Below are 20641 nucleotides of genomic sequence, written 5' to 3' on the forward strand. Positions count from 1 at the left end.
CATATCTTAGTCAGGTATGTGTTGAGATTCATTCATTGTGGTACTGTCGACTACCCTTGGAAGGATATTTTACCCGTTTTTAATTTATTTACCTTTTTGTTGTTATCATATCTAAGTTTGATGTTGATTTTGTATGTTGTGCATAAGGAGTTTAGTTGTTAGATGGGTGATTGTTGTGCATAAGGAGTTTATTTAGTTGTTAGATGGGTGATTGTTGTGCATAAGGAGTTTATTTAGTTGTTAGATGGGTGATTGTTGTGCATAAGGAGTTTAGTTGTTAGATGGGTGATTGTTGTGCATAAGGAGTTTAGTTGTTAGATGGGTGATTGTTGTGCATAAGGAGTTTAGTTGTTAGATGGGTGATTGTTGTGCATAAGGAGTATAGTTGTTAGATGGGTGATTGTTGTGCATAAGGAGTTTAGTTGTTAGATGGGTGAATGTTGTGCATAAGGAGTTTAGTTGTTAGATGGGTGAATGTTGTGCATAAGGAGTTTAGTTGTTAGATGGGTGATTGTTGTGCATAAGAAGTTTAGTTGTTAGATGGGTGATTGTTGTGCATAAGGAGTTTAGTTGTTAGATGGGTGATTGTTGTGCATAAGGAGTTTAGTTGTTAGATGGGTGATTGTTGTGCATAAGGAGTTTAGTTGTTAGATGGGTGATTGTTGTGCATAAGGAGTATAGTTGTTAGATGGGTGATTGTTGTGCATAAGGAGTTTAGTTGTCAGATGGGTGATTGTTGTGCATAAGGAGTTTAGTTGTTAGATGGGTGATTGTTGTGCATAAGAAGTTTAGTTGTTAGATGGGTGATTGTTGTGCATAAGGAGTTTAGTTGTTAGATGGGTGATTGTTGTGCATAAGGAGTTTAGTTGTTAGACGGGTGATTGTTGTGCATAAGGAGTTTAGTTGTTAGATGGGTGATTGTTGTGCATAAGGAGTTTAGTTGTTAGATGGGTGATTGTTGTGCATAAGGAGTTTAGTTGTTAGATGGGTGATTGTTGTGCATAAGTTTAGTTGTTAGATGGGTGATTGTTGTGCATAAGGAGTTTAGTTGTTAGATGGGTGATTGTTGCTGCAACTGGACCATAGTGTAGTGAAAGACACATGTTGTAAATACCTTTCTTGGTGAGTGCAAGTGCTTGAACTATGGCCAAATAAACTGACAAATTTGTACAAGCATAATTATGTTGCTTTTGTTGAGGTTCTATTTTTTGTCCTTCTTGTCAAGGTACAAGCGAATGAGGAGAGAGAGAGAGAAAGAGAGAGAGTATATGTGTCTATGTGTGCATCTCGTTGTCTAAGAATACAAATACTCGTTCAGTTTGGAAAAGTATTTCTTTAACTTTTAATTTCCTTTGAAAATACACAGTTCTTTCCTCTCACACACCAATGTGCACACGCTCACATCCTTTGTACTGGAAACTTGCATTCTCCCAGTAAGGTCATATATTGTACTACGTTGCAAGCCCCTGGAGCAATTTTTTTATTAGTGCTTTTGTGAACAAGAAACAATTAACAAGTGGCTCTATCCCATCTCCCCCCCTTTCCCCGTCGCGATATAACCTTGAACGGTTGAAAACGACGTTAAAGGCACAGTAAGCCTCCCGTAAACCATCACAGAGCTCCCCGAGCGTCTACATACAGTACAAGCATACTTCCATTTGAACGCTCACCGAACGGGAACATCCTGGCTGCTTTCTGTCGAGCGTGAGAAATGTTCAAAGAATTTATTTTCGTGGACTTGCTCCTCTACAACAATGGCGCCTCGTTTTGGTGCTGGACGGCTGTTATCAGTGAATATTCAATACCGGAAATCAGTCACGCCCGGACAGTAAGCCTCCCGTAAACCATCACCGATACTGTCAGGCTTTTACACACAGTACAAACACCCTTCCATTTGAACGCTCACCAAACGGGAACATCTTAGGTGCCCTACGTAAAGAGCGAGCAATTTTTAAAGAATTAATTTTGCAGATTGTCTCGAACACTGTCTTTTTGGACCCATCCTGAACTCAGGTCAAAAATGAGTTACTTCCCTTCGGGTCTCATTCTATCAATGTAAACTGGCCATAGCCGTGGATCGATGATTATCAGAATGTTTTTGGACCGTGGTGCGTCAAGTTTTGCGCTAGACCTAACTTTTAAAATCTAAATAATAAATTGACAGCTTGTTACACAAACATTCTTTAATCATAAAAGAATTCTTTTTTCATCAAGACTGACAAGATCAGTACAATTCGAAGTTGTGAAAGTTTAAAAAAGAAAAGCCCGGAAGCAGGGTCACGCAAGGGTCATAGCAGACGACGGTTTATGCATATCGCCGTTCCTCTCAACTTCGACAGTCAAAAGCCATCGCTAGAGTTCTTATGAACCACAGCCGTTTGTTTCGTGCATAAAAACGTGCTATTGTAGATAAGCTCACATCGAGTCGCATTCAAATGACTAACTGACGACTACATTGTGAAAAAGGGAAACTGGATCACACGGGTTCACGGTGGCTCAGGGGTAAGATAAACCACGCAAAAATAAATTCTTTGAAAATTGTTCGCTCTTTACGGAGGGCACCTAGGATGTTCTCAATCGGTGAGCGTTTAAATGAAAGGGTGTTTGTACTGTGTGTAAAAGCCTGACCGTATCTGTGATGGTTTACGGGAGGCTTACTGTGCCTTTAAACACCAAATAAACAAACAAACAAACAAAATACATATATATTAAAATTTAAAAAAACATGCTTTGTCTCAAATCAAAATACATAACTTGTTGCCATAACTGTTAGCAGTGCCAAATAACACGAGCAAGCATTTTTCTCACCACATTGAGGTAAGATTTAAATATCATTTCAAAGCCTTGAGGTATGGCATGACCTTCACTTCCCGCAGTGGGGCACTGCGGTTATGAAATTAAAGGCCCCTCCTGTTTTTGGAACCGCAGGAGCTTTCTAGTTTGCTGTTAGGTAGATTTTTGGTTCCTCTTTCCTGTCATGCTCTCTTTTTCTTCATGAATTCTTTTCTTTTTTCTGCCTTCTTGCTCATTCACCTGTATTTTTTCCAAAAATCTCTTCTCTTGCCGCTTGTCTCGCGATTCATGTATAGTTTAATCTGTTAGTGTTCTGATGTAAGTCCAGCAGTAGATAGGTTAAGCCTATTTTAACATACTGGAAACTGGTAATCTTCCAGTAGGTATTAATTTAGTTTTACTAAAGCCTGCTGGGACACAAGTAATGGGTTAGTGCATTTGTAAACAGGAATCGCTTGACAAGTGGCCCCCTTCATCCCCCCCTTCCTCGTCCTGATATGGCTCTGCGTAGTCGGCTGGACGTTAAGCAACAAATAAACAAACAAACAAAATGACCTTCACTAATATAGCTCACACTGATAGCAGTATACAGTAATACTGAATACCCTATGTTCGGAAATCACTCTGTCAGATTTTATGGGTTGTGAAAGAGTGAACACTCTTGCTTTTATTGAGTCCAACTTTCCATAATGACATTATAGGCCAGCCAATAGCAAGGGGTGTGTCAAAAACAAGTGGATAAGGAGCATGTGTCAAACGCTTGCTACGCTCAAAAGCAGGACCATTCACTCTTTCACAACCCATACAAACCCACAGAGTTATTTCCGGTGTATGTCTATTCCTGAACATGCTTCTCATAACCGCTGAGAACACGAACAGTCCCCTTCAGGTACATGCCGTACCACAGTCAGAGATCTGATGCTGCTCACAAGAATAGACCATGTTTGAAAATAACTCTGTCAAGTTTGTATGGGTTTGGAAGAGTTGCTTTGCCTTGTTTCCATAGAAACACTGAGGCATGCCTATAATGTCACATGTAGCTTGCCTCAGTGTTTCTATGTAAAAAGCAAGGAAATACAAGGGAAAGCAACTCTTCCACAACCTAACCCGACAGAGTTATTTCCAGAATTCGCCTATTATCAATCAACAATGTCTACCAATGGCTCAATTGTACAATAACTGCTTTAATGATATCACGACTTTTCTTGAGTCTTAGGTACACTCATGTACTTTGTGTGCTTGCCCTGCGCCAGCAAAACGCCAGTGTCCTTATTTGTGATGTCAACCGTGAGAAAGGCCAGGCGGCCGCCCACGTGTGATGTTCGAGCCTCCGCCTTGAGGGTGTCGCCTGGAAAAGCTGCCTTGATGTACCTGTCACAGTCAAAACAAGTCGCTTAAAATGTAACGAGATGTTCACTCAATCTAAACAACAAAATGACTGTGGGTGAGATGAACAAAGTTGAAAACAAAAGAAATCTGTATCCATACAAGGACAGCACACACACACAAATTCACTCAATCAGTAAAAGCATATATTAACAAAGACTATGAATGCATATGAATCAGTTTACTCTCGCTCTGCCATTTTATTATTCGGCTATTCTTGTATTAATTAAAATTAACTGCTTTGGAATAGTTACACTAGGAGTAGAAGGGAATGGCAGAGCTGGGCGTTGGATTTTTGTGACAAAGCAGGTTTTGCCACAAACTGCGACAGTCCATGCTGATAACAACAAGAAAGATTAAGATAGACTGTTTACATTTAAAATGTTAACCATTTAACATTCTAACGATTGCAGCGGAGACCAGGCTACCTAGGATCTGCCAAAGGCCAATACCGTCTTTGTGCCCAACTCTGAAGGAGTGGGTTAACAGCAGGGGATGTTCAATTGAGGTCTAACGAATGACGTCTCACAACGTGCGCAGTCATCCTTGGCGGTCAAGAATGCCGCCGCGATCATTGCGCAGACGACACTTCTAGACCGCCAATATTTTTTGTGCGCATCACGTGCTCCACATCAATCGGCCGGAAACGAAGCAATTGGGAAACCTGGATACCGTTACAGTGGATAATGTGACCGTAACGTTTTGTTTTGTCACAATTAAATGTTCCTATAACATACCTACTTCTTCTTCCGTTTAGCAACCACGGTCATAAATGACCATTATTGTTGCATGGTTACTTTTCTTGTTTTTTTATTAAGAATTTTGGAACATTGTCAATGTCAGCCTATTTGTTAGTGGATAATGATCGACTACTTTGGCACCCCCCTGTTTATATACAGGGTGACACGAAAAAAACAGATCCCACCAAAAGTTTAATATTTTCTGAAATAATCAGCCGATTCTTTTATTTTTTCAGGTGAGCCAAGCTGAAATGATGTTCTAACAGCCCACCAAGTTTGAGCTTCAAGATGTCATGGACAACGGAGCATAAGACATTTATAGTCGAGGCCTATTTTCGCCGGCGAACAGATTTGCTCGGGCTGCGCACAACAGACTCTCTGACTGAATCAATATTCCTCGGTGTCCTTGCTGATTTAGGTCGACCAGAGTGGGATCCCCTGTTAGGGTTTTTACTATTGAGGTTATTGACAGTCCCATGGTCTCTGAACTTATCCCTAAATCAGCAAGGACACCGAGGAATATTGATTCAGTCAGAGAGTCTGTTGTGCGCAGCCCGAGCAAATCTGTTCGCCGGCGAAAATAGGCCTCGACTATAAATGTCTTATGCTCCGTTGTCCATGACATCTTGAAGCTCAAACTTGGTGGGCTGTTAGAACATCATTTCAGCTTGGCTCACCTGAAAAAATAAAAGAATCGGCTGATTATTTCAGAAAATATTAAACTTTTGGTGGGATCTGTTTTTTTTGTGTCACCCTGTATAAGGATACAGAATGAGAAAAGTGACTAACGAGACGCTGAGCTCGATGCTAACACCAGGAACATTGTTGCCCACGGACACCACAGCCCAGGTGGAGACACTGTCCACGATGGTTGCTATGGCGCCGCCATGGAGTGCACCTGCGCCATTCAGCACTTCTGTGGAGACTGGAATCTCGCAGACTACATGACCCTCAGAACCATCCACGATCTTGGCCTGCAAGAATACCCAATGTGTGTTATTAAATGCACTGAAAACAAATTAGGTTCTATAATTTAAGTATACTTCAACTGCTTGCACGTCTTGCATGTGTAGAGCTTTACATTTCATTATTTCATACTTAATTTGTCACCTGAATTCCAAATCTATACTTTTAATTGAAATATATTCTGATGCCTTTTTGTCCATTTTTTCCAGGACAATGTCATGTGGCAAGCTAGTGTACAATGTTGGATGTAATCTAGCAGACGACACGCCTTAGCACATCTAACCTTTGATAAAGCAGCAGTGTCAAAACGACCCTGTGTTAGCCTGCTGGCGGCAAATTCTTTCATTAACTGTAAAGCACGTGCAGCTCTCTGTGCCATTATTACACAGTTCGTACGAGGAGGCCTGTCAAAAGTAACAGCGTACAAGCTGCAAGGGCGAAGCAAGGGATGTAACTCCAAAAACTATTGTCAGGTCTTCGTCCAATTTCCAGTCCAACTATTATAAGATGGAGGTGTCCAAGATGTCGGCTTCAACTCGTTTCAAGCCAAATGAGGGCGATTGGATCTGTTCTGACCCAAAGTATGCTCACTGCTATTTCAGTTTCAGTGAAGACTGAGGCCAAGAAAGGGGTCACTTTTGGCATTTGTGCTAATAGTTCATTAAGGTAGCGTTTGCGAGCAGACGGATAAAAGTAAAACGGTCCTCTACTCTGTGACAGTGACACACAAAATCAGAGTTGGACGTGGTGATCAGTTTTCAGATCTTGTTTTTCAGATCAAATCATTTGATAACAAGTCGCGTAAGGCGAAATAACAACATTTAGTCAAGCTGTCGAACTCACAGAATGAATCTGAACGCACTGCTTTTTTCACCAAGACCACATATATATAATACTCGTAGTTTCGTCAGTCCACCGCTCGTGGCAAAGGCAGTGAAATCGACAAGCCATGCACTGATGCAGAATAGTGCGGTAGTGGTCGCGCTGAGCAGGATAACACGCTTTTCTGTATGTTTAGCTTACTGAGTTTGTTTTTAATCCAAACATATCATATCTATATGTTTTTGGAATCAGGGACCGACAAGGAGTAAGATGAAATTGTTTTTAAATCGATTTCGGAAAATTAATTTTAATCATAATTTTCATATTTTTAATTTTCAGAGCTTGTTTGTAATCCAAATATAACATATGTATATGTTTTTGGAATCAGAAAATGACGAAGAATAACATGAAATTGTTTTTGGATCTTTTAATAAAAAAATAATTTTAATTACAAGTTTCCGATTTTTAATGACCAAACTCATTCATTAGTTTTTAAGCCACCAAGCTGAAATGCAATACCAAAGTCCGGCCTTCGTCAAAGATTGCTTGGCCAAAATTTCAATCAATTTGATTGAAAAATGAGGGTGTGAGTGTGACAGTGCCGCCTCAACTTTTACAAAAAGCCGGATATGACGTCATCAAAGGTATTTATCGAAAAAATGAAAAAAACGTCCGGGGATATCATTCCAAGAAACTCTCATGTCAAATTTCATAAAGATCGGTCCAGTAGTTTAGTCTGAATTGCTCTACACACACACACGCACAGACAGACACACACAGTGACACACACATATATACCATGACCCTCGTCTCGATTCCCCCTCTATGTTAAAACATTTAGTCAAAACTTGACTAAATGTAAAAAACAGGCTCCTGTTGAAGAGTGCCAATCTAGAATCACCGCCTTACAGGCTCAAATGTTGCACAAGTCGTTATCTTGCAACGTAGATTATAATGCCCCAGGTAGCACCACCAAAGGAAATTACAATTAAAAAGAACTGTTTTACTTTTAGCTGCTTTTTACAGTCGTAGTTTAGTTTTGACTAAATGTTTTCAAATAGACTGGGAACCAAGACGATGGTGGTGGTGTATGTATGTGTGTGCGTGCAAAGCAATTCTTAAAAAAAAACCGATCTGCCAGATGTTTATGACATTTGTGATCAGTGTGCATGTGATCAGTTCTTCAGATAATATCCCCAGATTTGTGTGTTTTTTCCATATTTTTGATAAATGTCTTTGATGTCTTATCTGGCTTTTTACAAAAGTGGAGGCCGCACTATGCAACCACAGTTTGATGTCAAATTGATTGAAACTTTGGTCAAACAACCTTTGACTCAGTCCGGACAAAGGGATTGCATTTCAGCTCGGACTCTGATTAATCATTTTGTTCATTAAAGTTGTGATTTGAATCAATTTTTCACTTCCAGATTTACAAATGATCGCATTGTGTTCTTTATCTTCTACTTAATCCAAAAATATATATATATACGTATGCTGTGTTTGGATTGAAAACAAGCTCGACAATCAAGAAAATCTGTTTCATGCAATTGCAAATTGGGTTCGTTTGCATGGCTCATGTTACCAAAACAATGTGTCACTGTCAGCGCTGTGTCAGGGTTTTCGGTCAACCTATATGATTTATTAGTCTTGGTGAAAAAAATGCAGTACATTCATTTTCATTATATAAGGCTCTCAGATTGACAATGTATTGATTGGTTGAAAACGACGTTAAACACCAAATAAATAAAGAAAGACAATGTATTGATTTCACTTATGCGACTTGTAATATGACATATTTTTGTTACAGGTGTGGGAACGTCAACTTTGCAAGGCGCTCAGAGTGCAACAAATGTGGCAAAGGTCATTGTTTTGTTTCATAATGTTTTATCAACACGGAAATAAATGACTTGCATTCAATTTGATGCATGACTTGTATTGATTGTTACACAGTTGAATTTTGGAGGTCTTAAAGGGGGATGCCACTGTAGTCAAACCTGTGTAACAGTGAAGCAGCACAGATAGATTCTTCTTCTTCTTCTTCGTTCATGGGCTTAGACTCCCACGTTCACTCATGTTTCTGGCACGAGTGGATTTTTATGTGTATGACCGTTTTTACCCCGACATATTCAGGCAGCATACGCCGATTTCGGGGGAGGCATGCTGGGTATTTTTGTGTTTCTTTTACCCACCGAACTCTGACATGGATTACAGGATCTTTTCCGTGCGCACTTGGTCTTGCGCTTGGGTGTACACACAAAAGGGGTTTAGTCACTAGCAGGTCTGCACATAAGTTGACCTGGGAGATCGAAAAAATCTCCACTCTTAACCCATCAGGCGGCAGCGACCGGGATTCGAACTCACGACCTCCCGATTAGGAGGCTGATGTCTTACCACCACGCCACTGCGCCCGTCTCAACTAGATCAAACCGCAGCATAAATTAGATAGCTTTGGGTTACAACGTCAGATTATTTACAACCTTTATCCTCATTTTTTATCACGACCACTTGACTCTTTTCACGTTTTACTTGAATTACTCTTATTCATTGTTATTGTTAGAACACACGTATATTATACGTTCAACCATGGATTTGGTACTTTAATCTGTCTTGTGAATTATTGGCACACAGAATGCAAGCATATTTACAGAGTTATTGAGAGTATTACTGTTAGATGTCATTGATATTTTGTGCCATGATATATAATAACATAGTTAGTAAAGCACAATTCCACCCCCCCCCCTCCCCCTTCCATTCATCTATCCCTTCCTCCCTCTTTCTGACATCCTTTTTTACATTTAGTCAAGTTTTGACGAAATGTTTTAACGTAGAGGGGGGAATCGAGACGAGGGTCGTGGTGTATGTGTGTGTGTCTGTCTGTCTGTGTGTATGTGTAGAGCGATTCAGACTAAACTACTCGACCGATCTGTATGAAATTTTTCATGAGAGTTCCTGGGTATGATATCCCCAGACGTTTTTTTCATTTTTTCGATAAATGTCTGATGACGTCATATCCGGCTTTTCGTGAAAGTTGAGGCGGCACTGTAACGCTCTCATTTTTAAACCAAATTGGTTGAAATTTTGGTCAAGTAATCTTCGACGACGCCCGGACTTTGGTATTGCATTTCAGCTTGGAGGCTTACAAATTAATTAATGAGTTTGCTCATTAAAGTTGTCATTAAAATCGATTTTTCGCAAACAGATTTAAAATTGATTGCATCGTATTCTTCATGACATTCTGAATCTAAAAAATATATACATATGTCATGTTTACTCTTAAAATGTAATCACAATTAACGAAAATAGATTAATTAGTCTTGCGATTAAAATTTAAGAAATCGATCCAAAAATGATTTCATCTTATTCTTTATCGTTTCCTGATTCCAAAAACATTTAGATATGATAGGTTGTATTCAAAACAAGCTCAGAAAGTCAACACGAATACAGAAAAGCGCGCTTTCCTGCTTAGCACAATACGCTACCGCACTATTCTGGCGTGTGCATATCACTGCGTTTTGCACGTGGGAGGTGAGCGATTTCCTTCTCGCGGGGATTGACGAAGCTGTACTGTCTTGGTGAAAAAAATACAGTGCGTTCAGTTTCATTCCGTGAGTTCAACAGCTTGACTAAATGTAGTAATTTCGCCTTACGCGACTTGTTTTCTCTTTCTGACATTCTAACAACTCATGCCTTTCACTGAAATACTTTCCTAATCTTCCTGCTCAGTTTACAAATTACACCGCTTTGTCATGGATGACATTATTTATGTCAGATCGTAAAGATGGTACAGTCTTCAAGAAAGGTGGCACAGAGATTGGGAAGGCGATGGCGGAGAAAAGCAAAGGCCTGTTCAGTGCAGACGACTGGCAGTGTAAAAGGTATGTGTCTAAAATTCCACCTAACAAATTTTAGTCCCAGCATATTGTTGTATTAATAAAAGACTGCATACACTGTTTGACTTTAAACAGCTACCCTGCACACTTATTGGGAGGCAATTCCAAGCCAAAGATAACACTATCAGGATTTATGATTTTTTTCTTCTGCGTTCGAGGGCTGAAACTCCCACGTACACTTGTGCTGTTTGCACAAGTGGGATTTTATGTGTATGACCGTTTTTACCCCGCCATTTAGGCAACCATACGCCAATTTTGGGGGAGGTTTAATGATTCAAACTAAACCAATGCGGTTGTAGTATGAACAGGAACCAGTTTTAATGTTTATGCAATCTAGCTTCGTTTGTCGCAATTTTAGTTTTTACAGAGTATCTCACTTTTTATGACGGGAGTTGTGTCTGCGTATTCAACAACAAAAAAGTGAAACTGCATGTTGTGTTGTGTGTTATGTAAAGTAATATCTCCTGTTGCAGCTGTGGCAATGTGAACTGGGCACGTCGCATGAGCTGCAACATGTGCAACGCTCCAAAGTACGGCAAAATTGAGCAGAGAACTGGCTTTGGTGGCGGCTACATGGAGCGAGACGAGAAGGTGGAGTACGTAAAGCGAGAAGACTCAGATGATGAATATGATGAGGTGAGCATGTGGTTCAGTATAAATATTTGTATTTTTGACCAAAGTATGACACTTGGTTTAAACAGTGTTTAGTCATTTACATAAATACAAAGCATGGAATGTATGTAATAATGAAGGAGCACAAGAGGTAAACTTATAAATGTCCAACTTGACACAGATCGAGACAGTGTTCCTACGAGGCCGCGCTAACTGTCGAGATGAACAGCTACTGTCAAGATCTCTTCCTTTTTGTTTTTAACGGGTTAAACAATACAAATAACAGTATCGATTAATTTTAGTTAGAACTCTTTTTAATGTTTTACGAATGAGCGCACACACACATGCAATCTTTTGTTGTCTCGGCTAGCCGTCTAGATATGAGTTTAAGACTCTGACGTCACGTGGCTCAAATAAGGAAATTCCAAAGTTCAATCAATACATTGTGGTTTTAAAGTGATTTTTGACCTACTTTTGTTTAAATTCTTTTCTTTGTTTTCTTGTACGTTTTCTTTGTAATATTTATCTTTTTCTTCCTGATTTATGGGGAGGGGGAGAGATGTTATGATGAGTACTATATTTACTTTGTATTTGTCTTTTTTCATTCATTGTTACCTAGTTAACTCACCTGAAGCTGTTATTTTTTATAGTGGTTAGGTTTTTTGTGTGCAATTGTCTTAATAAGACAATTAATCAGATATTATATTGCTTTTTTAGAGCATTTGTATAAGCTTTTGCTTGTGCTTCATTTGTTAAATTGATTGTATGCGACATTGTTACCTGTAATTTTCTGATTAAATTGTTTAAACCATAAGACAGTTAAGACCAAAAGTTTTGCTCCAGTTTGGTCGCAAGAAGAAGACGAGACGGTCCAAGTCATCTGAAGAACAGCACACACCACCTGCAGCAAAGCAGGACGCTGCCCCTGATGTTGATGATGATGAAGACGATGACGAGGATGGAGGTGACGTCTCCAAGTATCAACTGGATTCAGAGGACGTAAGTTCAGCATTATTTTGCAAGACGATGTCGTTTCAGGCAGTTTGACCTCATCCTCCTTTTAATTCTTTTTTGTGGGACTGTGAATGCCCAGATAAAATTAAAAAGGGCAGTATTTTCAGATACTTATAGTTATACAGCATCAAAATATATTCAGGAACATTCCTCTCTCTGTACTTATTTTTGTTTTCATCCATATTTCTCTTGTCTATTCATTTTATTCTTGTGCGAGAGTGTATGCGTGTGCTTTGATTTGGGTATCATGTAAATGTTTGATTTGCATTTTTTTTTAAATATACTGAGGACCAGGAAGCTTTCTCATTTAACAGGAATTTAGCTTCTCGTTACATTTTCTTCTGAATCTGTCAGTTTAATATGTTGTTGTTGATGTTGAGCATATCCATTACTCTTGCCTTCCAAACAGATACATTTATGTGTACAACTGACAACTGGGGCGGGGAAATAGCTCAGTCGGTAGCGGTGCTGGCTTCAAAACCAGTTGTCGCTATCTGCGTGGGTTCGATCTCCACGTTCGGCAAGGGATTTATTTCCCAGAGTCAACTTTGTGCAGACTCTCCTCGGTGTCTGAACACCCCTGTGTGCACACATGCGCATGATAAAGAACCCAAGTTCACAGCAAAAGTCTCAGGGCTCGGAAACAGGAATACACGCATGCAGGAGAGAAAAAAATGGGTAGCGCCGTCTACTGTATGGCAGCTGGCTTTTACCAGGCAGAAAGCAGCCCCAATTTCCATGAGGGTAACCTCACAGGACTGTACGAATCTTATTCTTATCCTTATCCTTTAATCACCTTGCATAATAGGCAGGCGTACTCCGTCTTCAGAAGATGTCATTGTTATATTATTTCGTACGATTTCTTCTGAATCTATCAATCTTATGTTTTTCTAGGAAGAGGATGATGAGGATGTGGACCTGTCAAAGTATGCTCTGGACGACAGCGACGTAGAAACAACCAAAACAGATCTGCGTAAAACCGATGACAAGACAGTCCCAAAGAAGAGATCTCGTTCTAGGTCAAGGTCAAGGTCTTCAAGGTCCTCCCGATCTGGAAGCTCTTCATCATCGTCGCCTTCGTCTGGTTCAAGTTCCCGTTCCAAGTCACGCTCTAGATCTGGCTCTCGTTCCAGTTCTAGGTCGTCAAGAACCAAGAGCAGCAAGAAGAACTCAAAATCTAGGTCAAGGTAACAGGGTAACCTAGCGCGCAAGGTTGATCCAAGGTCAATATCAGCTTATACTGTGTGTTGGTTTACTGGTCTGCTTGTGGATCTGGAAAAAAGGGAAAACATACAAAAATGCTTGAGAAGACTTTTGGTTTTTGTAGGGAGAGGAAATTTTGATGATCAGTGCCACAAATGAGAAACATGAAAAGAAATTGAAATATGATTAGACTTTCAGTTTTTACCACCAAACAATGTTGTGGTGTGAAACTTTTTTAAATATTTTTTTTAGCCAAATCTGTCTGGTTGTGTTCTGTGTGGCAATGCAGAAGAGGGAAGTGTTTATTTATTAGCTCCCTTTATGCATCAGGAAGGTAGGCCCAGGGGATGTCTACTTTGGTAAGTATGAACTGTCATTAGGGTTGGGTAAAATACTGGTAAGGTACGTATCCCTGCTAGCATCGTGAAACGATGTGTGTGGTCTATACATATACATGTGTGTTTCTTGTCAAGTATTTGTGTGTGAGTGTGTGGAAATGTGTGAACAAGAAAATGAGTCGCGAGTACGGTTCAGCATGTGCAACAATGTGAGAGAAAGAGGGTGGGGTCGTAAGTTGCATGTGTCAGCATCAGCTATTTAGCATATCATTACACCTGTATACTTATATGAACGTTTCTCTGAACACAACAGTAACATGAACTTAAATAAGATGTTAGACCATTTTCTTGTGCTTCTGAGTGGAAGAAAAGGGATACACAACAGTTACATGAACTTAAATAAGATGTTAGACCATTTTCTTGTGCGTCTGAGTAGAAGAAAAGAGAAGTGGGTGTTTCTTTTGTCATACTTGCACCACTTTACCAATGTATTGTAAGTTGATTTCTTTTGCTCAAAAAGTAAGGGGTTGCCATGTCAACAGGTCGCCAGGCAGCCGTGGACGATCGGGGTCGAACAGGAAACGCAGGCACAGCAGTCGGTCCAGTTCACGCAGTCGCTCCCGTTCTAGGTCCGATTCCCGATCCCGATCCAGCAAGCCAGGGGACAAGCGGTCGAGGTTTGAAGCTGCCATTTATGTTGCAGACACAGCACTTTTGAAATGAGCTCATGGTTATTTTTCTCAGCTAGGTTCTTCTTGTTTGAAACACATCTCTATGAGAAAATATTGAACATGAGTTGTAAAAAGCTGTGAGGTTTTGGATTGTCTTGATAAATTTAACCACAAGGGGATGGGGGGAAGTAACTCTTCATAAAATGTTAGGTTCGCATTTTCCTTTCTTTGTTGTACATGTGTTTTAACTGTGTAGGAACAGTTGACTTGTCTCTTTTCTTCCTCTGTAAATATACTGTTTTAACACCTGCTGCCCTGCAGAGAGTGTGTTTTAACACCTGCTTCCCTGTAAAGATAGTGTTATAGCACCTGCTTCTCTGTAAAGATAGTGTTTTAACACCTGCTTTCCTGTAAAGATAGTGTTATAGCACCTGCTTCTCTGTAAAGATAGTGTTTTAACACCTGCTTTCCTGTGTTTTACCTGACTGTTGCAGACACTGAGGGCAGAGTGACACAAGCAGAGAAGACTTAACTACCATCAGCACATTTTGACTTATACATCTGAGTGGAAAGGAGTGCTGATCCCAGCAGCCAGCTTTGAAACTCAAGGAAATTAGTTTGAACTTTGACTGCTTCAAATGCAGCTGAGATGTTTTCTTGCGTAAAACGAGTTTTTAGCTTGGCAATCTGTTCAGATTTGTATGGGGAAGGAAGGAAGGAAGGACAGTTGGTGTAACCTCACTCATGATTCAGATCATCATTGCAGTCTGAACTTTGAGTGTTGATAACAGAGGGTAAAAGTGTTTTGACAGTCAAAACTGGGCTGTCATCCTGCTTTATTTTAACTTCACCTGACCAGTCAGGTGGATGCAAGTCATAGCTTTCTTGTCAACTGTTAGCGGTTGAGGTTCCTTTGTCAGTTTGAAACAGCTTACATGTTCCAGTAGCAAGGAAGGAGCTACTTCTGAGGAACTTACAGTTTTTGGTAGAAACAAAAATGAGTGAAGCAATCAGTCCATCTGCTGGGCGTAAATTCATAATAGTCCATGTTGGGCGCAAGAGCATGAGTTCCATTTGTGGGAGCAGTTGGGGTGGGGGAGGGGGGGTGCTCTGTATTAACAGACAGCATCGTCTGATTTCAGGCAATGTGCCATGCATACCTTCACACACAATTGCTGCTTGGATATAAACCCTACACACCAAACGTTGTGGATATAAACACTACACACCAAACGTTGTACAGTGAAACCCCCTTTTTAACACCTCCACAAATCTGAGAAAATTGGGTCTTAAAAAGGAGTGAGTCTTAATATGGGGTAATTTAACAGAGGTTATGAACAAAAAGTCAGAGAAAACAAGGTCCTGTAAAAGGAGGGAGTCTTAAATTGGGGGGGGGGGGGGGGTGTGTGTCTTAAAAGGGGGGTTAAGTTTATACACAACACATTGTACACACAACACATTGTACACACAACACATTGTACACACAAAAGCCACTTCAAAAAAGTTTTATTTTTAGATGAGAGATGAAACTGTCAACACATAGACTGATAGTGCAAGTTTAGAATTCAACTGAAGATGAATAGACAATTTTTTTGACAGGGTCGTTTTGTAGTTGTCTAATTGCTCATTTTGGCATCACTAAATTTTGAAATGGTATTGACATTTACTTACCCGTTCTGGTGGTTTCATTGAATCCTGTAGTTGCTATCACATTCATCTGTTTGCACTGGAAACTAAGTTATTTATATGAGGCATGCATGCATTGTGATGACAACATTTTATTAGTTTAGTGTTGGATAAATTTGCAAGGGACTGAATGATTGAAAGATTTAATGAGAACACGCAGACAACGAAGGTTGAAATTGTACATAATTGATGTCATGATTTAAACGTTTTCATGTGAAATGTTAACATTGAGATTGTTTCTTGTTCAGCTACTCTTTGTTTATTATGTCATGCTCAGATTTCTTTCCATGCTTTTCCCCAGTTTAGCTTTTACATGTTACTGTTAAATTATTTTGCTCTGTTGCCCTAGATAGTATTTCTTCAGGCTTATTTCAACTGTTTGGAAGTTGTTCAGGTGATTTCTGAGTAAGTTTGTTTGTTTTGGGAAAGTTTCATCTATAATCTCAAAATTTGTGTACATGTGTGTTTTTTTCTGAGTTTAGTTATACATGATCTCAAATAAGCTTTTTGCATGCAACTGGTTTCTCTGTGAATCAGTGAAAAGAATGCTCCAACTGGATGCTTCCCCCATGTGTCTGGAAGATTGAATGTATCTGTACTTTTAATTAATTCATGGTCAGTAGTAACATTTATGAACCATAAACTTCACATCCTTAAGTGATATGATGTAAGTGGCAAAAACTCTGGGCATACTCCAGATACAGCCTTGTGGAAGTGTCACAACACACTGAAAGAAGAGTCAACATTTGGATATTCATTCAGTTTGACAACAAAACTCACATACAGGGCTAAACCTGGATATTGCCAAACCTAGTTTGTTCCCCATGCAGTTTGTTTTTAAATAGCCATTTTCATGTTATTTGGATTAAGAACAAAACGAGTGTTTACAAATAACAATGTTACACTTTTTGGGTTTTAGCCATGTGTTGGTGTATGCAAAGTTGTTTTGACCAGGTAATGAAGAGCCTTTCAGGTAAATAATAACGGAAAAGTTTAATCTGCAGTGATAGCTCGAATAAAATTTCAGTTCACTTGAGACTTTTACACAAACCTGAGACTTTTGTTTTTAACCAGTGTTAAATAGCACAGAAACTCAATTGACACATCCGTTCCGTACTGCAGTGGTAGTGTGCAGAACAGTTAAACTATTGATTTCTAATTTTCTTGTGGTTTCCTTGAACATAAACTTATCATTGATATTTGCTTTCTCTTGGAGACAATAAGGAGAATTGACTATGTAATAGACTTGAAATAACAGGACATATTTCATCACATGATCATTGTTCTGTTATAGAAGAGGCAAGAAAGGTGTGTATCAGGTAGCATCAGCTGCAATAGACTATGTTAGAAAATAAATCTGTCGGTTTTTATGTGCTGTGGGGGAGTTGCAATCCTTGGTGATGAAGCAAGATGTAAGCATGCCGATCTCGCCTTGCCTTTTAAGGAATACAGCTCTTCCGCAGCGCATAAAGTTCCTGACAGAAATTTCCCTTAAGCGTCCATCTGGGTCACTGCATATTATTTAAGTTATATTTTAATACCAGGCAAAGCAGAACATTTTCAACTTTCCATTTGAAGTTACTCTTGCTTACCTGTGTGTGATTGGCTCTTTATACAGTTCTGGTCAAAACAAAACTTTGTGATTATTATTTTTTCATAATGGAATTAGGTTTTATAGACTTTCAGGCCTGAGGAAAGGTAAGTATGGTAGTTACCCATATGTTTGTATTCACTGATCAGGAAAACCTTAGTAAAACTTTTGAATAACCAAACATTTCTGGTTTCTGTCCCTCTTCTTGTTTCAGAAGGAAACTTGCATCGTGACTAAGTCAAGTGTCAGCGATACAGTATTTGGCAGTGCTCGTTAAAAATAAGATAATAAAATGCCACTTTATTCATATGAAGATTCCAGGATAACATTTTTCCATTTAGTGTAGAAATAATACCTGCATAATGAGGATGGTTTAATTCCTACTTTTAAATTATGGAATACATGTACAGAGCATTTCTATTTAACCCTTTGGCTGGTTGTCGCGCTACTTTACGTATACTGTCACCTGGTTGTCACAACATATGTTGCGCTACTTTACGTACACTGTCACCTGGTTGTCACAACATATGTCGCGCTACTGGCTCGGTCTGTTTGGTCGGTTCGGATTACCTCCCATGGATGCGAAAACCTATTATGACAGTTTTTCTTTATTTTTCTCTCTGTTAATTCACCAGTGGCTATGTAACATGTGTTACAGAATTGCACCAGTGTAAGGGTTAATGCAGTACTTCTGGCAGACAGTAATCACTGATGACTTTCAATTTAGATTTCTCCTGCCATGACAACAGTTTAAACTACATAAGTTATAATTGTATGTGTGATTTGGCGATGAGATTACACTTATTTACAGCCAGTCTTCATGTTTATTTAAAGGAAATCAGAAAACAAAAGACACGGATCAGTATTAAGTTGCATTCGATTATATGCGTATATTTAGCCATAATGAAATAAAGCTTGAATTTGACAGCTTTTGCTAGTGCTATCTGCATCTGCCGAGGTTTTCCTGTTCAGATTAACCACCCGCATGAAAATACTGGCTTCCTTTGTGTGTTGCTTGATTCAGTACATGTGCTAGCAGAATAGCAGTTATTGCGTCTTAAAATAAATAGAATTTGTTCAACAAAAGTGTGTGTTTGTGTGTCCAACAGCTTAGTTGTCAGACTTGAATCTTTGTTTCTCTCTTTCTCTCTCTCTCTCTGAAATGAACCTTGTGTTTACTCAATAAAATGTCCTCTCTCTCTCTCTCTCTCTGGCACACACACACATACGCTCACTGCACTTAAATCACACCTTTTTGCATCCCTGTTTGCAATACACACAATCAAATGCAGTGAAACTCGGTGTAACACGAGAAAATTACTCCCACGAGATTCATTTCGTACGAAAAAGTTACTCCCTTTATGAAAAAAGCACTCCACCATTGCACGAGAAAATTACTCCCCAAGACAGGTGAGTTCCGAGTAAACATTTCGTACAAAAATATTACTCCCCTGACGAATAAATAACGAATAAATTACTTCACCCCAACACGAGCAATTTAACTTCCCATGCCAGGTGTACGAAATTTTTACTCCCTTGTTCCCTGTTAGTCTTGGTGGTGGAAGGAGGGTAGCGCGACATTCGTGTGCGCGAGATCACTTATTGGCATTATCCCTTCGCCCGCATCCCATTTTTGCGTACGAGATTTTTACTGGAAGTAAAAAAAATGGGGAGTAAAGATTTCGTGGAGGGAGTAATTTTTTTTGTGCCTTGGGGAGTTCTTTTCTTGTACGAAAAGTGTACTCGGAGTAAGAATTCCGTACAAAATATTTACTCCGGAGTACATTTTTTGTGGAGTACAAATTTCGTGTTACACCGGCTATATTGAAGTGGCATGGGACCCGGGAAGACCTTCAAATATAGCCGGAACTTCAATATAGGCCATTCTCGGTTATATTGAATTTCCCTCCTTGTTCCTTCAGAAATTCAATATAACCGAACTTTTCTTCACTTTTCGTTCTTATTTCCGTGTCCACACATTGCGTTTGATGTGAGATATATTCCCATTAATCTTTCACCTGTTGGCTGTTGTTCTTCGAGCCTCCTTGCTTTTTTCTGCACACACTCACACACACGCACGCCCCCCTCCCTTACACACACATTCCATATTCCTCAGCTACTTCCTTTCTTTTTTTGCAGCCAGTTTCCAGCTTCTGAATTCGAATAAGCTCGATTTTTCTTTTAATTGTCACTCACCCTTTTTACATTTAGTCAAGTTTTGACTAAATGTTTTAACATAGAGGGGAATCGAGACGAGGGTCGTGGTGTATGTCAGTGTGTGTCTGTCTGTCTGTCTGTGCGTGTGTGTGTGTGTAGAGCGATTCAGAGTGAACTACTGGACCGATCTTTATGAAATTTGACATGAGAGTTCCTGGGTATGATATCCTCGGACCTTTTTTTCATTTTTTGGATAAATGTCTTTGATGACGTCATATCCAGCTTTTTGTAAAAGTTGAGGCGGCACTGTCACACCCTTATTTTTCAGTCAAATTGATTGAAATTTTGGTCAAGCAATCTTCGACAAAGGCTGGACTTTGGTATTGCATTTCAGCTTGGAGGCTTAAAAATTAATTTATGACTTTGGTCATTAAAAATTCAAAAATATACTGATTTGAATGAAAGTTCTCTCAGCCGTGCAATTAGTTGTCCAACATCTGAATCCTTGCAGCATAATGAATCTGCACATATATGTTGTATGTGTTTGTTGGTGCTTTGCTTTTGTTTAGATTTCTGACAAATGTGGCCTTTGTGTGTGTGTGTGCTTTTCTACTGTTGCTGACAAAATAATTTGAAGGGGGCTTACAAAACAGAAACTGACAACAAAGAAATAACAGGCTAGGCATCTGATTTCTGGGGATGAGGCATATGGGGGGGGGGGGGGTTACAATACAACAGGGCCGGACTACCGGGGGGGGGGGGGGGGGTTATG

At 39.6% G+C, this 20641-nt stretch overlaps 2 protein-coding genes across 3 annotated transcripts; one reads left to right on the top strand and one right to left on the bottom strand.

The window, feature by feature from the left end:
• Window positions 1–1330: 1330 nt before the first annotated feature.
• On the bottom strand, window positions 1331–6334 carry LOC138967606 (acyl-coenzyme A thioesterase 13-like). The gene is made up of 4 exons (XM_070340209.1): window positions 6169–6334; window positions 5709–5893; window positions 3349–4164; window positions 1331–2861 (listed from the first exon to the last, which is right to left on the bottom strand). Exons 1-3 carry the CDS (start codon window positions 6262–6264, stop codon window positions 3987–3989), a joined length of 459 nt encoding a protein of 152 aa, XP_070196310.1. The 5' UTR covers window positions 6265–6334; the 3' UTR covers window positions 1331–2861; window positions 3349–3986.
• A 27-nt stretch (window positions 6335–6361) lies between these two features.
• LOC138967605 (zinc finger Ran-binding domain-containing protein 2-like) lies at window positions 6362–16667 on the top strand. 2 transcript variants are annotated; one of them, XM_070340208.1, is made up of 8 exons: window positions 6362–6466; window positions 8515–8567; window positions 10486–10582; window positions 11071–11233; window positions 12053–12208; window positions 13118–13410; window positions 14307–14441; window positions 14930–16667. In XM_070340208.1, the coding sequence occupies exons 1-8, from the start codon at window positions 6393–6395 to the stop codon at window positions 14934–14936; spliced, it is 978 nt and encodes a 325-aa protein (XP_070196309.1). In that variant the 5' UTR covers window positions 6362–6392; the 3' UTR covers window positions 14937–16667. The 2 variants fall into 2 exon arrangements, with proteins under 2 accessions (XP_070196309.1, XP_070196308.1); XM_070340207.1 differs by having other exon boundaries at window positions 6363–6466; window positions 10477–10582.
• The last annotated feature ends 3974 nt before the right edge of the window (window positions 16668–20641 follow it).

Source organism: Littorina saxatilis, linkage group LG5 (genome assembly GCF_037325665.1).
Source record: "Littorina saxatilis isolate snail1 linkage group LG5, US_GU_Lsax_2.0, whole genome shotgun sequence".
In the NCBI taxonomy this organism is placed as follows: domain Eukaryota; kingdom Metazoa; phylum Mollusca; class Gastropoda; order Littorinimorpha; family Littorinidae; genus Littorina; species Littorina saxatilis.

What these genes read in the sequence shown, in the direction of transcription:
- LOC138967606 (XM_070340209.1), bottom strand. Translation starts at nt 6,264, where the DNA reads ATGGCACAGAGAGCTGCACGTGCTTTACAGTTAATGAAAGAATTTGCC. An exon ending in ACACTGCTGCTTTATCAAAG is followed by an intron (nt 5,894 to 6,168) that starts GTTAGATGTGCT and finishes GTATTCTTGCAG; the next exon opens with GCCAAGATCGTGGATGGTTC. An exon ending in AGCATCGAGCTCAGCGTCTC is followed by an intron (nt 4,165 to 5,708) that starts GTTAGTCACTTT and finishes TGACTGTGACAG; the next exon opens with GTACATCAAGGCAGCTTTTC.
- LOC138967605 (XM_070340207.1), top strand. Translation starts at nt 6,393, where the DNA reads ATGGAGGTGTCCAAGATGTCGGCTTCAACTCGTTTCAAGCCAAATGAG. An exon ending in GTGCAACAAATGTGGCAAAG is followed by an intron (nt 8,568 to 10,476) that starts GTCATTGTTTTG and finishes TATTTATGTCAG; the next exon opens with ATCGTAAAGATGGTACAGTC. An exon ending in CAGATGATGAATATGATGAG is followed by an intron (nt 11,234 to 12,052) that starts GTGAGCATGTGG and finishes GTTTTGCTCCAG; the next exon opens with TTTGGTCGCAAGAAGAAGAC.